The 14,840-nt window shown below is 36.5% G+C and overlaps 3 protein-coding genes across 3 annotated transcripts; 1 reads left to right on the plus strand and 2 right to left on the minus strand.

Annotated features, from left to right (window-relative positions):
- On the plus strand, nucleotides 1-4,259 carry LOC121776037. Its single transcript, XM_042173152.1, has 9 exons — nucleotides 1-173; nucleotides 1,032-1,364; nucleotides 1,638-1,671; nucleotides 1,843-2,067; nucleotides 2,504-2,593; nucleotides 3,550-3,615; nucleotides 3,714-3,805; nucleotides 3,888-3,935; nucleotides 4,090-4,259. Exons 2-9 carry the CDS (start codon nucleotides 1,033-1,035, stop codon nucleotides 4,205-4,207), a joined length of 1,005 nt encoding a protein of 334 aa, XP_042029086.1. The 5' UTR covers nucleotides 1-173; nucleotide 1,032; the 3' UTR covers nucleotides 4,208-4,259.
- A 139-nt stretch (nucleotides 4,260-4,398) lies between these two features.
- LOC121776038 (glutaredoxin-like) lies at nucleotides 4,399-5,953 on the minus strand. The gene is made up of 4 exons (XM_042173153.1): nucleotides 5,792-5,953; nucleotides 5,529-5,617; nucleotides 4,798-4,896; nucleotides 4,399-4,667 (listed from the first exon to the last, which is right to left on the minus strand). The coding sequence occupies exons 1-4, from the start codon at nucleotides 5,845-5,847 to the stop codon at nucleotides 4,564-4,566; spliced, it is 348 nt and encodes a 115-aa protein (XP_042029087.1). The 5' UTR covers nucleotides 5,848-5,953; the 3' UTR covers nucleotides 4,399-4,563.
- Nucleotides 5,954-8,539: 2,586 nt separating this feature from the next.
- On the minus strand, nucleotides 8,540-12,787 carry LOC121776039 (isocitrate dehydrogenase [NADP], chloroplastic/mitochondrial-like). The gene is made up of 15 exons (XM_042173154.1): nucleotides 12,477-12,787; nucleotides 12,345-12,388; nucleotides 12,143-12,252; nucleotides 11,461-11,498; nucleotides 11,303-11,380; nucleotides 11,125-11,178; nucleotides 10,936-11,045; nucleotides 10,775-10,860; nucleotides 10,558-10,662; nucleotides 10,385-10,453; nucleotides 10,175-10,290; nucleotides 9,700-9,734; nucleotides 9,476-9,623; nucleotides 9,173-9,296; nucleotides 8,540-8,831 (listed from the first exon to the last, which is right to left on the minus strand). Exons 1-13 carry the CDS (start codon nucleotides 12,718-12,720, stop codon nucleotides 9,477-9,479), a joined length of 1,236 nt encoding a protein of 411 aa, XP_042029088.1. The 5' UTR covers nucleotides 12,721-12,787; the 3' UTR covers nucleotides 8,540-8,831; nucleotides 9,173-9,296; nucleotide 9,476.
- Nucleotides 12,788-14,840: the final 2,053 nt, after the last annotated feature.

Consider the following 14,840-nt stretch of genomic DNA (forward strand, 5'->3'; position numbering starts at 1 on the left):
TCTATTCTTATCGTGGATAGCCTTAAAGCTGCGAGGTGTTCGATTTCAATTTTCCAACACGTTTTTCTTAATACTACTACAAATAGGCTGAACTCAAATTTAACTTCTTTCATTCTCATCAATCTCGATTCCTTCTCAAATTCACATTTTTCACGGGAAATTCCGATTTTTTGGTATAATTTCATTCCCTGTTTGATCCGATCCTAATTTAGTTTGTTTTCCTGTGGCGTGATTATTTGATTCAATGCACTAAGTTGTTCATGCTATGCAGTTTAGCTGCTTACTTGGTTGCGATTTGCGAAAGCATATGATGCAGTTCATGCCCCCCAGATGCTTGTGAATATGCATCAATTGCTGTTTGAGTTTATTTCTGTGTGTGAATATACGTTGTTGATGCGTATTGTTGTATGAATGAGTTTGTGTGAGCGCAGATTTTCATTTATGTTCGGTTTTTGTTGTTGATTTGGTGCTAACTCCATGCCTTTGTGTTTGTTTGTATTTAATATAGCTTGCATAATGTAGTTTTTCATTTAAAAATATTAATCACATGTACTGTTATAGATGGCAATGAAATCTACTACTAAGAAAATTGTGAAATTATTTTATTTGACTTATATAAATTTGTTGCAAGCATTGTTTGATATATTACGACTGAATGAATGCTGAGATAGAGGGTGGAGTGAGGAGCAGGAGTTTTGATGCTTCTGGTGACTTTGTAGAGAATAATACAAGAAGGTGTGGATCATCTGGAATGATTATGTAATGCTGTTGTGTGAATTGGATAGTAGCTTCAAGGATTGCTTATGATAAGAACATTCTCTGTCTATTTCTTTCAGTTGTTCGATAGCGATGGGCATTTTAATGTGTTCATGTTTAGGTTGCAACTATAAAAGTGTGTAAACAATTTTTTGTGTAAAAGAACTGTTTTCCTTAATGTGATATTTGGAAAGCCTATACTGGTCTTTGATTTCATGCTAATTTTATTTAGTTGTTTGAAGTGATTTAGTTAACACGGTCAGTGTCTTCAACAGGATGAAGCTGCTCGTCAATGATGATCCTACTACCTTGAGTTATTGGTTGAACTGGAGAGTGTTTCTATGTGCAGTATGGGTCTTGACACCTATGGTTGTCGCAGTATTTCTAATATGGAAGTATGAACATTTAGGAAATTCCGAATCGGATGCAGGGGGGAACCAGCATGAGAGCTCGCACATACGCTCTGAAAAATCATGGAAACCTTGTCTAAAACGAATTCATCCTATTTTCCTTATGTGCTTTCGGATAATTGCTTTTGGTCTGCTTTTGGCAGCTGTGTCTTTTGATCTTGCTTTACATGGAGCTGAGCTTTTTTACTACTATACTCAGTAAGTCCTACTTTTTGTCGTTGTATTCGTAAGCGCTTCTCCTCAACCTGTTATATATCAAGAAACTGAGTCATGTGTAGAGGCACCTGAAAATTCACCGGCAACTTGTTTTGTGTATGCATAGATATTATGAGTTTGAGGGGGAAATGAAGAATAATAATTCAAACTGAAGATCTTCTTTGGTTTCATTCAAGTTTCAACTGATTCCTGGACATATTTCTGATTGTCTGTACAAACTTCTCATTTCTTACTCTAATTACTTGTTTTTTACAGGTGGACATTTACTTTAGTCACCATCTATTTTGGGGTATGTTTTATGATTTCTGTTCTATCATAAAGTGCATATGAGATGAGCCCATAGTAATCATCATATTACTGCATTTGAGCTTTCAAAACTCACCCTACCTTCTAAAGTTACTGACCCTTTTTTAGCCATCGATTTTCTCCTCATGCCTTATGTTGTCCATTTCTTATGCAGCTTGGATCGTTGCTTTCTATACGTGGATGTTTTTACAGTCCCAAAGTAGATAGCAACAGTAAGTGCTATCTAACTGAGGATACAGAGCAAGGTTTACATGTCCCCTTAGTACATGGAGTGAATGGAAATGGAATGAGGTTCCGGAAGAAGTTGGACAATCGTGGGACACTCCATGCTCTGATAACTTCTGACTTGTGGGATGATCTGTATCAAGTTTTATTCCAGGTGTACTTAATTGTTTTTTTTCGATCACGGAGACAGCTGCTTAATTTTGTTCTTAACTGAAGTAGGCCAGCAATAAATGAATTTATTACTTGGTTTACTTGGAAAATTGATTTCAGGAATCTTCTCATTTATAGGTTTCAGTTTATTATAAAATGTTTTCTAATTTAATGTGAAAATGAAATCCATGGACTGATGTGAAAAGATTTTATGGGAGTAGTTTGCTACTTAGAGGATTTCTTAAACATAGACTATCATCATTTTACATTTCGTACGTCAATATTTATGCCTTATTCAGTTCGCAGCTCTGGAAAGTAAACTGTCTTGACTCTTGACCATGTTTGGATTGTTAGCTCATGGAGAATGTCAAGAACTTTGCAGCTTCAATCAATTATGAAGTCTCACTTTCTAATGGTAGTCATGTTTTTTGTTTGAGCAGATGACAGCAGGGGCAGTAACTCTCACTGATATTGTTTACTGGGTTGTGATATTTCCATTCATGGCGCTGAAAGATTATGAGATGAGTTTTGTAAGTGCTAATCTGCTCAAGAATCCATTGTGTTTCTGCTTCCGAACATCATCTTACTCATTACACCAGAATGTAGTAATAGATTTTTCTTCAAGAAAGAATACTGTTACTTGAAATAGAATCCCTTTACAGCTCTCTTCTCGTGTGAATCAACATAATCATGGAGAAAACATTAGTATTCAAGAAAGAATACTGCTATTTGGATTTACGACCTGGATTTTCAGGTTTCTTGTTTAATTTAGATATTCTAACAAAATCTCTTTATTTTGTCTGTTGCGTCATTGCTTTCCCTGGTAGTGTCTTGATAGCTTTTATTTGCTCCAAAATGATGGACTCGTGAGCATAGTATATTTTGGGGTACTGACTGATATATTAAGGTTATATTTGACTGGAGACAGCCTTCAACATTTAAATCTGTTGAAATTTCAATAACATCTGTTTCACCGTGTGTCACTTCTCACGCTTTAACACTTGTTACAAAGTTCCCAACATTATTCTTCTTGTACTGCTCCTGTTTTCTTTAGTCAAAACTTTTCCTTTTTTGGCAGCACCAAGAATTCTGTAACAATAACTTCTGTGACTGTCCTCCATGGCTTAGTGTGTGTTACCTATACTCCCTCCGTCCCACTGAAGATGACTCACTTTCCTTTTTGATTTGTCCCATCCAAGATGACCCATTACTAAAAAATGGAAACACCTTGATCTCTACATTATTCCACAGCTTTACTTTCTACACTCCACACAAAATAAAATTACATAAATTCCCGTGCCGCCCAAGGAAGTGGTCATCTTCCTTGGGACGGAGGGAGTACTGAATAATTCTGCACAGAAAAATTACAATAAATTTATGTGTTTTGGTATTTCAAGATTTGAAATGCTCGCTTCATGCATGTGTATTTATCTGTCCCGCTTTCAGTTTACATCATCTAACACCATGTCTTCTTATTTTGGGTTAGTTGACCGTTGTGACACACTCGCTCAATGCTATCTTGCTCCTTGGGGATACAGCTGTTTGTAGTCTGGTGAGCTGCGGGATATGGATATCCTATTTGTTTGTTAATAAAAGAATCATGCTTTAGTATTATCTGGATTTAGCATAATCTTGAAAGTTTGTTCTCAGGAATTCCCATGGTTCCGGATTTCTTATTTCATTTTGTTGACGGGTATTTATGTCATATTCGAGTGGATTGTCCATGCCTGCGTCTCAATTTGGTAATTACAGTTCGTATTAGTTTTATATATAGTGAAACAAATCTTACTAATGATGTTTCTGGTGATTGTTTTTCTGTGTCAGGTGGCCGTATCCTTTTCTTGACCTATCAGTAGACCTCGCTCCAGTGTGGTGAGTTGATTGCTTATTAGGTCAATTCAGATTATAGTGGAATTTAGAATACTCTATGTTTAACTTCCTGCCTTTACATTCTTGATCTCAATAGTCATGTGTGTATCTGAGCAGCTTTTGTTCTCTGTCTTCTCATCCAATTTTTAATATGCAGGTACCTGGTGGTAGCCTTGATGCATGTTCCCTGCTATGCCATCTTCCTCATGTTTGTGAAAGTGAAACATTGGTTACTATCCAGATGGTTCCCTCATTCATATCAGTATAGCCCGTGAAATTTTGGAAGATCAACGTGTCTTGTAATGGAAGAATGCAAATCTTACAATTCATCATGAATTGGCCATGGATTAATCTGTGTGGAAGATCGAACGTGTCTTGTGATGTGTGCACAGCTACCGAATATAGAAGGTATGTTATTTCGACCGAGTTTGGAGGGTTTAAGGAACTGCTGTCTGATGCTAGAACATAAGTGAAAAGGGGACATGCTGCACCTTTTATTATTGATCAAATCAAATCTTGAGTTCACATAACATGTGCAAGTACGGCACAGTCATAATTCTTATTAAGTATAACATAAGATTGTGAGCTGTAGAGTATCATAACATTTGCAAGTAAGGAGCATATTGGTAGTCTAGATAGAAGCTTTGGCACCTCCTGAGGTATCAGCTTTGGCAACTGCTCCAGCTTCAGTCAGCAACGGAACGAGCTTTCCAGCACCATGCAGCCCGGTGGTTGCTGCAAAATACGAGTACATGGGCGCGAGTCAGAATTCACCAAATTGGCAACACACAAAAATGGTAAGGTAAGGTAAGGTAAGGTAAGGTAAGGTAAGGTAAGGTAAGGTAAGGTAAGAGTTGAATAATACCATCGCAGCCACCTATGTGTTTGCCACCAATGAACACATTTGGGACGGAACGCTGCCCGGTCCATTCAGCCAGACCGGATTGCATTTCACTTCCATCATCTACATTCCGGAGGTCAGTAATGCAATATTCATTGAAAGCAGAACGGAATTTGGAACCAAATATAATAGACAAATTCAAATCATTGAAATTGGAAACAAGAACATTGTTCTCGGCTAGAACTGATAACCGAGCCCGACAGATCTTCAAAACCAGAACTGAGCTCATATCCTACACAATCGGTTATCAGTTATCGAACCTTAATCGGTTTGGTTATCGCTGGACCAGAATTAACAACAAATCTTATAGGATGATTATTTTCTTAGCAGCTGTCAGAATGGTAAGCATATTATATAGATATCAAAATAGATTTCATATCATACAAATATATTTACTAATGTGCTAAATAATTAGGTACCTTAGTATTACAAGTTAGATCACATAAAATACTTTTGAATGTATATTTTGGTATGCTGCGATATGAATCACTAAATTTTAGCATAAATAGAGTATCACACATGGAGACATATCACGAAGGATCTCATTCAAATTAAGTTCCAATATAATCATGAATTATCTTCACGAGTCTGAACCTTAAAACACTAATCGCCACCATTTCGCAATGATTTTTTGTTTTTTTACTTTTTCTTTCAAAAAAGGTAAAAGTAATGAGGCGATTGAAGAAAGAAGAGACCTTCAACATTGAGTTCAATGACCTTGAAGGAAGCTCCGAGCTCCGTCAGCAGTTTCTTCACCGTCGAGCAGTAAGAACAATATGTTTTGCTGCCGCCATAAATTAACACAAAATATTCGTTACCATTAAAACATATCAATAACCTCTCAATTCCAAGATGATCGAATTCACCTTGCTCAAAACACACACACACACACACACACACACACATATATATATATATATATATATATATATATATAGAGAGAGAGAGAGAGAGAGACCTAAAGATGACGACGGGGTTTGAATCAACGATTTCCTTGGCTTTGGGAAGTGCCATGGTTTTTTTTTTCTGGCGAAGGTGAAATGGAAAAGTGGGAAAGTATGAGTATGATCTATACTGCCGTGGTGGAGCCGGAATTTAATAAATACGTAATCCAATGGAGTAATTATTATTGTCTAGCCAATAAATGTATTGGGCCTATATTTTAAATAGGGCACATTCTCGGGAAAAAAAATCATAAATTTGGAAATTATGAATAATTGTTTTTTAAGAATATTATGAATTGGTTTCCTAATTTAAAAATCAACCGCAAAAATAATGAAGTTTGGTTTACTCAAAATGATCCAACAACAAAATATTTTTGTTTGACTTATATCTAATATAACAGGCGTGATATCAATTGTAGATATCACAATCGATAAGTTAGTTAAACGATATCGTTTAGTCATACCGAAAAAGTGAATAATTGTTGTTTAAATCATAACATTTGGCTGATTTCTAGCCACTCTCATAACTTTCAAAAATACCCGAATTATTTTTGTATCTTTCACAATATTCTCATACTATAAAAATTCAAATGAAATTTGCCATTTAAAATCATATTGTCCCTAATGAAAATGATACACTATCATTTAATTGAAAAACATTAATAATTGCAAACAGATTTAAACTTTATGAGTTTGATTTTTTAAATTAAGCAACGACCTTAAATTTGATCAAATTTATTGCTCCGCCAATTTGCCTTTGTAAATATCTCTCTTTTCTAATTAATGGAGAAAAATAAAACGCGGCGCACTTCATTGCATGTCAAACACGTTCACAATTATTCCTGCCGTTTACTTAACGTTTTTGCCCAAATTAAATAATGAGTCAACTATAGTTATTTAGAATTTAAACATTCTATTGTTTCAGTTTATAATCTTGATTTATTTAGCATGAACTTTTATTTCTTTTAGTTCATAACTTCAACGTTATAATTTTAACTGATACAAAAACGCTGACAATATTTTCAATTGATTCACAATTAGGGCGTAAACTTTTTTCAGTGATTATAATTGAAAATACTAGTAGTATCAAAGTTGGGCGAAATTTCAAGTAATGTCAAATTTTTAATTAGAGCTATAAACTGAAAAGAAATGAAATTTTAAATTTTACAAAAAAATACCGAAAATTAAAGCTATGTAATTAATTCTTAAATAATTGAACCTATAGGTGTTTTAAAGTCAATATTGTGTCGGACCAATTCACTTAATACTCGTTGAATATATATTCTGCTTGGAATCTTTTTTTTTCGTTAACAAAAGAATATGCTATGAAATTCAACTTGAATAACTACCTACTGTACTTTAGTATTAATTACTCCTATTTTGCAATTTTACATACTTTATATAATTTCAACTATGCGACACAGTTGACAAGTCTAGAGTTTCCACTGTCTTCATTTCTAGATGCAATATACTATGATTACCTATTTATTTCATAGATGTGTTTTTGGAGTTTCCCTCCAATAAATATATGCCTAGATTCTCTAATCAACATGTTGAAAATTTGAATCATACTTGCTTATTATCCTATTTATGTATGATATCAGACTTCTAAGTTGATATTCCAAGCCAATTTAGAAGATGATTTTTCTCAGATCAATATATGACCAAATGATAAGCAATTTAGAACTGAAATTCAATTTAAAATCCTCTACAATTTAAATTCCATAGACAAAATAAATATTGGAAATTCAAATAGTTAAAAAAATTTGGCACCATTGAAACACATTTGATACGCAACACAGTGCACACGCTGTACAAAACACACACAATATTGCACACACTGCACAAAACACACATAATATTGCACACACTGCACAAAACATACACAATATTGCACACAACACACACTACACACACTGTGTACGCACATAGACTACTACACATTGCACAAAATACACACAACACTATGTGCACATAGATAACAACACATTGCACACACGCTGCACAAAACATACACAATATTGCACACACTACACACATGTGTGCACATAGACTCAACACAGTGCACACACGCTGCACAAGACACACACAATATTGCACACAACATACACTACAAACATTGTATGCGCACATAGACAACACACTGCATATGCACAATATTGCACATTAAAACATATACTCGCACATACAACTCAAAACATATTTAAAATTAATGTAGAGTTGGATAAAAGACACAAAAATATTTAAATATAATATTTAAGTAAAATTTAATGTCAAATTTTGGTTGATTTTTTAATATTACAAACAAATGATTTGAAATTATAATACTACCAATTATTTGATTTTTTACCCAAAAAAATAAGACTTGAATTAAAATACCACAACTTAAAATTAAATAATATAGAATTTCAATTGTGTATAATTCTAACTACATGGTATCAAACGAATTCTTAGTATTCAAAAGAAAAATAGGAATGATCATTCTCTCTTAAAATTAAATTTGAGAGAGAAACCGGTCTTGATTGTGTGCTATACGCTATTGTGATGGTCCCGGATTCTGTGATATAAGTTAAGGTGGCCAATCAGTTTGATTATTTTTTTTCTTTTTTCTTTTTAAAATTCGATGTGATCCAAACGAATCCGATTTGCAGAGTTATGTTACACCTTTTCTCCATAAAATGCTAAATAGGAATCACGTATCTCTAGAGAAAAAGAGAGAAATAATACTTTTGAAAAAAAAATCGTATCTAAAAGAGGACATGTTTTCAGTATAAAATAATTCCACTGATTCCATTCATATTTTGGTTGAAATTTAGAGAGACTGCATATCACATAAACATTTACAACAAAATGAATTTTCACCCACAAATCAGTTATGAAACGAGTTGCGCAGATATTTGATGGATCAAGATGGCTACACAGTTACCTGGGGGCGAAGCTTCAACTCGAGATTTTTTGCAACAGCATCAATAAATTCTTCAGTGCTCAAGTAAAACTCCCTCGATATGAAACACACTAATTAGATCATGCTCGCAAATGGCAATGAGGCTGCATCTATCGGGTAGTCAGAAACAAGTAATTTAAACTGGCGAACATCAGTCACCAAATCGTTTGAATGTCACTGTTCAAGTTTTTTTATTATGAAAAAGATGGTCATTAGATTTGCAAATCCATCAAATATTGCCAATGAGATTAGCAATGACGTAAACAACTGCTTTGGTCGAGTATAAAGATGGTCTTGAAGTGCTTCGAAACATTATTGAAGTAGTGTTTTGTTATAAAAACCAAGTTATTGATCCATTTAAGTTAATCTGGGGTACGCTTTAGTTTGTGCAAGAACTCTGGTGCAAAATCATAAATTGCATATGATAATTGACAGAGAATGTACAACTTACTTTGACCCGTGGATTAAAAGAGCGAGATCTTTAGTCATCTTTCCAGATTCCACAGTCTCAATTGCACGCTTCTTCTAGCTTGTGGGTGAACACTAGCAGCTTTTCATTTCCATCAAGCTTGGCTCTGATAGAGATGTCAAAATGTGTGATTAACCAAAATTTAAAATTTGTGTAAATGAAAAATCTATTCAGATAACAAGGTAAAGGACACAGATAGCGTCTTAAGGCGGAATGAGGATGTGAAATTTTAAAGATTTGAAAACAGGGATCACCCAAACAAAATTAGATAAAACATAGAAAAACCTTATCTGTGTTCTAATCCTCGCGTCCATGCAAATATAGAGGCAATACTGTTGGTGCTGGTTTCTTGTCCCTTCTGATGCAGTCTAAAATGACGGGTTACAGTCCCATGAGCAGCCTCTGCTTCTAATGTTTTTCCATCATCAGACAACTGCAAAGATATGCAATTGTTAGCTAAAAAAGAGGTATTATGAGATACTCGAAATTATTGCCCAAGAACAACTAACCAAAACGGAAGTCATGAGGCCAAGAGAACCAAATCCTGCATTAAAAAGGGTATACCAGCCAACCTTCCAACAATGGACTAGTAGGCATGACCAACTTTGAAGAACAGTACTACATGTTGCTCTTATTTTAAGTACGGTCTATCTAAGCAAATCAAATTCTACTAGTTTCTTGCATCTTTTGATGGGCATCCTGGAAACCATATAAGTTGCATCATTAAAACAAAGTCCAAAAACTGACCCACAAATTTGATGGGACTCAGGTAATTTTGTGGAAGTAGAGAAATTAGTAAAAATCGCATATCTGTGAATAACGATAGAAATGAAAATGCATAATGAGTTTGACATGCATGTCGAATGGGATATTAGGGGTACTTGGATTTTGTCACTGATACACTCAAGAGATTTTGTTTCCAAACTTCATTGTATAAAAGAGTCGGATTATCTGATGTTAATTAAACTTTTCAAGATAAATCACCTTGAGCGAGTAAATCACTTTGTGCATCTCCATCATAGTTTTTACAAGCCCAAACATATCCTCCTTCACTCTTCATCGCATAAGCCACCATGTCATCAATCAATCGATGCTCATACCTACATAAAAAAAGTAAGCAACATTCTGTAAGCATGTAAGAGAATAACATAGAATGGCTAATGGAGCTACTACGTATCAGGGTATAGACATTACCATATTGAATGTTCTTCAAATTTTTTCCTCCAGTTCTCTTCGTATACCTCCTCAAATATATCCTTGAACCTGAAACAGTAAAAAAAATGATGATGATGCTGTGAGACATTCTACCCATGTCACAAATCTCATTAGACTATGAGATGGTGTAGAAGGGATAAATCATTTATTACCTGCCATCATAATTCTTTAGGATGGTATTCTTCGTGCTCAGGTAGAGAGGCCGTCTTTTTCCAAATGCCATTTCCATGGATGATTCCGCAAATGCTCTAATAGACAGGTAAAGTATACCAATGATTCAGGAAAAAGGGCAAGAATAAGAGCGAGTAGGCACTAGAAGAAAAAGGAGAAATTTCATAGGAAGTAGTAACATCAGTAGATGGACAGACCTCATCGACATTGTACATGGCAAGGGAAACTCCTGGACTTTTAAAACTGTGAACATCCAGTTCAACAGATTCATCCCCATTTTCAGGCTTTAAGACACAACCATGATAAATGTTCATAAATGCTTATGCTCTGGAACTATAGTCAATTTCATAAAGCATAACTAACTCACCAAAAACCATTTTCAGTTTTCCAGGTCCTTTTATAATTGTGTCAGTAGCACGATATTGATCACCAAAGGCATGCCTGCCAATGCAAATGGATTTTTTCCATCCTGTAAGATAGGATTGCAACAGCTGAAATATGTTTTGGATGTCTCACTTTCATCAACAAACTAAGAAGAAATATGTTACCAGGAACAATTCTGGGAATATTTCGGCACAGAATAGGCTCACGGAAAACAGTCCCTAGAAATATGATCAGTGAGGAAAAATATTAACTGCAGGAAAGCAACTTGAAAAACAGCAGAACACCGGGGGCCCAGGACAAGAATTTTATGATACGAAAAAACATAAGATGTCACAAATGTACCATTTAATATGTTTCTGATGGTGCCATTGGGGCTTCTCCACATATTTTTTAGCCCGTATTCCTTGACTCTGCCCTCATCTGAAAAGAGAGAATAGCTATTTTTTAAGTTCTAACAACCGAAAGCATGTTACATCACAAATAAAGTAGGGAAAACTAACCTGGAGTAATTGTAGCGCATTTTATAGCAACATTGTACCTGAAGAGGATGCATAAGAATGAATAAGAGCTATTTTCATATCCCTGCAATATAATGTCACTTTCTATTGGAAGTCCATCTGCCTTGCTATTCAAATTTTATGGATCTTAGTAGTGCACTCATAACTGTAAACAAATGGTGTTTTAGCTACTAGATTTGAATCATTTAAACTCTAAGGTATATCTTAAGGTGACACTGTTCCATGTATATCTCTACTGAGTGAGCTGAACCTGAAGCTAAAAGTTTCTAAAGGAAAAGGCAGTATACAATCAATGCATAGTCATAGATTATGGTGCTAAGCAACTTATGGATACTGTATGCCCAAAACCACAGAAAACCCAATTACTCATGCTTTTGCTTATCATCTAATTACTGAGCTACAATAAGACAAACCCTCTTGGAAGTTACAGCATGTCTGCCATGTTAGATGTTTTTCCATTAGGATCGCCTCTAAGTTCCATAAAAACCACAGTGTTTACTATTATATGCAAGAAGCTCTTATATCGCCAATTCAACTGTTGCAGTATAAATTACACGACAACAATAATTCTTCATGTAGCATACATCTGCAAACTCAAGAAATCTTAGAATATTTTCAATGTCTTATAAGATATTACAAAACAAACACTACTAGGCAAACTTACTCAAGTGCAGCTTCTGCACTCTCAACTGTAACCTTATCATCAGTAGCATCACGATTCAATATCCCCAAATCGAAGTACTTTATATCCAATTCCAAGTGCGGAAATATCAACTACATTCACGAAAAAACACTACAATCAACAAGAGGAACGCAACCACTATAGAGAAATTGAACACATCACTAAATAATCTGACTGTTCAAACCTTGTCATTGATCATTGTCCATATCACTCGCGTCATCTCATCACCTAAACTCATAAAATCATACAAAAAATTAGTGACGCAACCAAAATATAGTGAACCGATCCTTTACTCAACCGTGACAGAAAAAATTACCATCCATTTCGACAACAGGATTATGTACTCGAACTTTATCGGCGGCGGCGGAGAAGCAGCGAACGGAGGCATTGGGGAAGCTGGAAGAGAGAGGACTGGCAGCGAGAAAATATCGATTGGTGAGTGCTGGATTGTGGCGGATTGGTAATCTAGAACTCCTGATTGAGAGGGACGGCAGTGGAGCTATTGAAGCGGCGGCGATGGACATGGCGTTCGGCCGGAGAAGGTGGAGGAGACGGAGCATTTAATTGACGGAGATCGGATTATATAACAGGGGCACCGTCTTCACTGCTCTGGGTTTAGCTGCGGAGTTAACCAAAACCCCAATCGTGTCACGATATACACTTGATTTCTTTAAGGGTATCCACCGTGGTGATAGCCCAGCAATAGCCCAGCCATAGGCCAACCACAAACTTCTCCTGCCACATCATCAATACTAAAAATCCTTCTGCCACATCAAAAATAGCCCAACCATAGCCTAGCCATATCATAAATAGTCCAGCCACATAAATAGCCACATCACTAATAACACAATATACAGAATTTAATTTACGAGACATATACGGGAAACATTAATAATACTATTTTAATTTTAAAAAAAGTACAATAAATTTAAAAAGTACAATAAATTTTAAAAAGTACTAAAATTTTAAAAAAGTACATTAATAATAAAAATTACATTAAAAAAAGTACATTTTACAAAAAATTACACTAAAACGTTGCCTGAAAATGTTGGCGTTGAACCGCGGCTCCTCTGCGAAGTAGTCTTCGTATAGGCGCTGATGTGCAGCTACGTGATCACGATCAATCGCTTGTCGGCGATGGACAACTGACCGAGGTCGAGGTACCGCCGGCTGCAAGGCTCTTTGCATCCATTGGTCTATCCCGCGGTTGGTATATGCCTCAAACGCTTCGGCCATTCGATGTTTGTATTCCTCAGCGTCCCCCCCACTACCTCCACTACCATCTCCCGCGTTACTCATTTCTCGGTGTTGATCTTGTATAGAAATTAAGATAGAGAGAGTACTCGTTAATACAAGTGGTGCGAATGAAAATGAAGTGCAAATCGCGTATATATACTGTCTCGAAAATTTTTTAAAAAAAAAAACAAAAAAACCGTTGGGCTATCCCGACGCTGCAATGGCGCCGAGCGGATCGCCCAGCGCCCGTCGACCGCCTAGCGCTAGGCGATTTTTAATTCCGAAAAACCGCTCGGCGGTTTTCGGAAGCTGCAATGGTTCGCCTAGCGACCGCCTAGCGCCGGCGCTCGGCTAGGAGGTGCGCTAGGCGGCATTGTGGATAGCCTAATTACTAAAAATAAGTACTCCTATAAATAAAGAATTAACCAGTAACGGAAAGCAAATGTATAGAAAGAAGTAATTAGGCTTTTTACCTTCATCTTTTTTGCGGTTTAATCTAAAAATAAAATCAGTTGAAGGATTATACAGATTCAATTCAACGCTAATGTGCGCAGATAATGATAAATTTACGGCGCAAAATGGAGTAATCATATGTCTCTAACTGTATTCCAAAATCCGAACACTGAATTTAATCATTTCTTAATTTTAAAATGGAGTAATCATTTCTGAATGTTATGTCATCTGTAAAACCCTTAAACCCTAAACCTTCGATCTCTCTCTAGAAACTCTCTGTTGTCGGTTTACTAAGAGAATCCACAATGGTGGCGACCGGACCGACTAGCCAATTCCCGGCGTTGGCCGGTCCGCTCGCTAAACCATTGCAGTAGGCGAGCGCTAAATCGGCGAACGCACGACGATTCCCGGGCACTGGCCGATGCACTCGCCGATCGGCTGGCCGCCATTGCATGCTCCTGATCGGCGAGCGATCGGCCAGCCAATTTTTTATTTTTTTTATTTAATTTTCGAAACATTATATATACGCGATTTGCACGTCATTTTCATTCTCACCACTTGTTTTAACGAGTTTTCTCTCTATCTTAATTTCTGTACAAGAGCAACAACGCGAAATGGAGCACAACAACGAGTGTAGACTCTAGTGACGAGCGGGTCTCAAACTCCCACGGTACCCGTGGGAAGTGGACGGGGTCCGATGGCCGGGTACTACAACATGTACCCTTGGCAGAAGATTATGCCCGGGATGGCATTCGGGGGTAGTATGCCTGGATGGCAGGGATGCAGGGCGGACCGACGATGTCGGGCATGTAGGGGGTACCTGGGATGCAGATGATGCCGGGGTGGCAGTCGAAGATGCAAGGGACGCCGGGGGGGACAACGTCTATTGCCCCAGTTTTGATTTTTTGACTACTTCTTCGCACACATCGACCCCATCGGAGACGCAATTCACTGGGTGTGATACTATCTCCTTAGAGGGGTTGGGGATAGA

This window comes from Salvia splendens, chromosome 18 (genome assembly GCF_004379255.2).
Source record: "Salvia splendens isolate huo1 chromosome 18, SspV2, whole genome shotgun sequence".
Taxonomy (NCBI): Eukaryota; Viridiplantae; Streptophyta; class Magnoliopsida; order Lamiales; family Lamiaceae; genus Salvia; species Salvia splendens.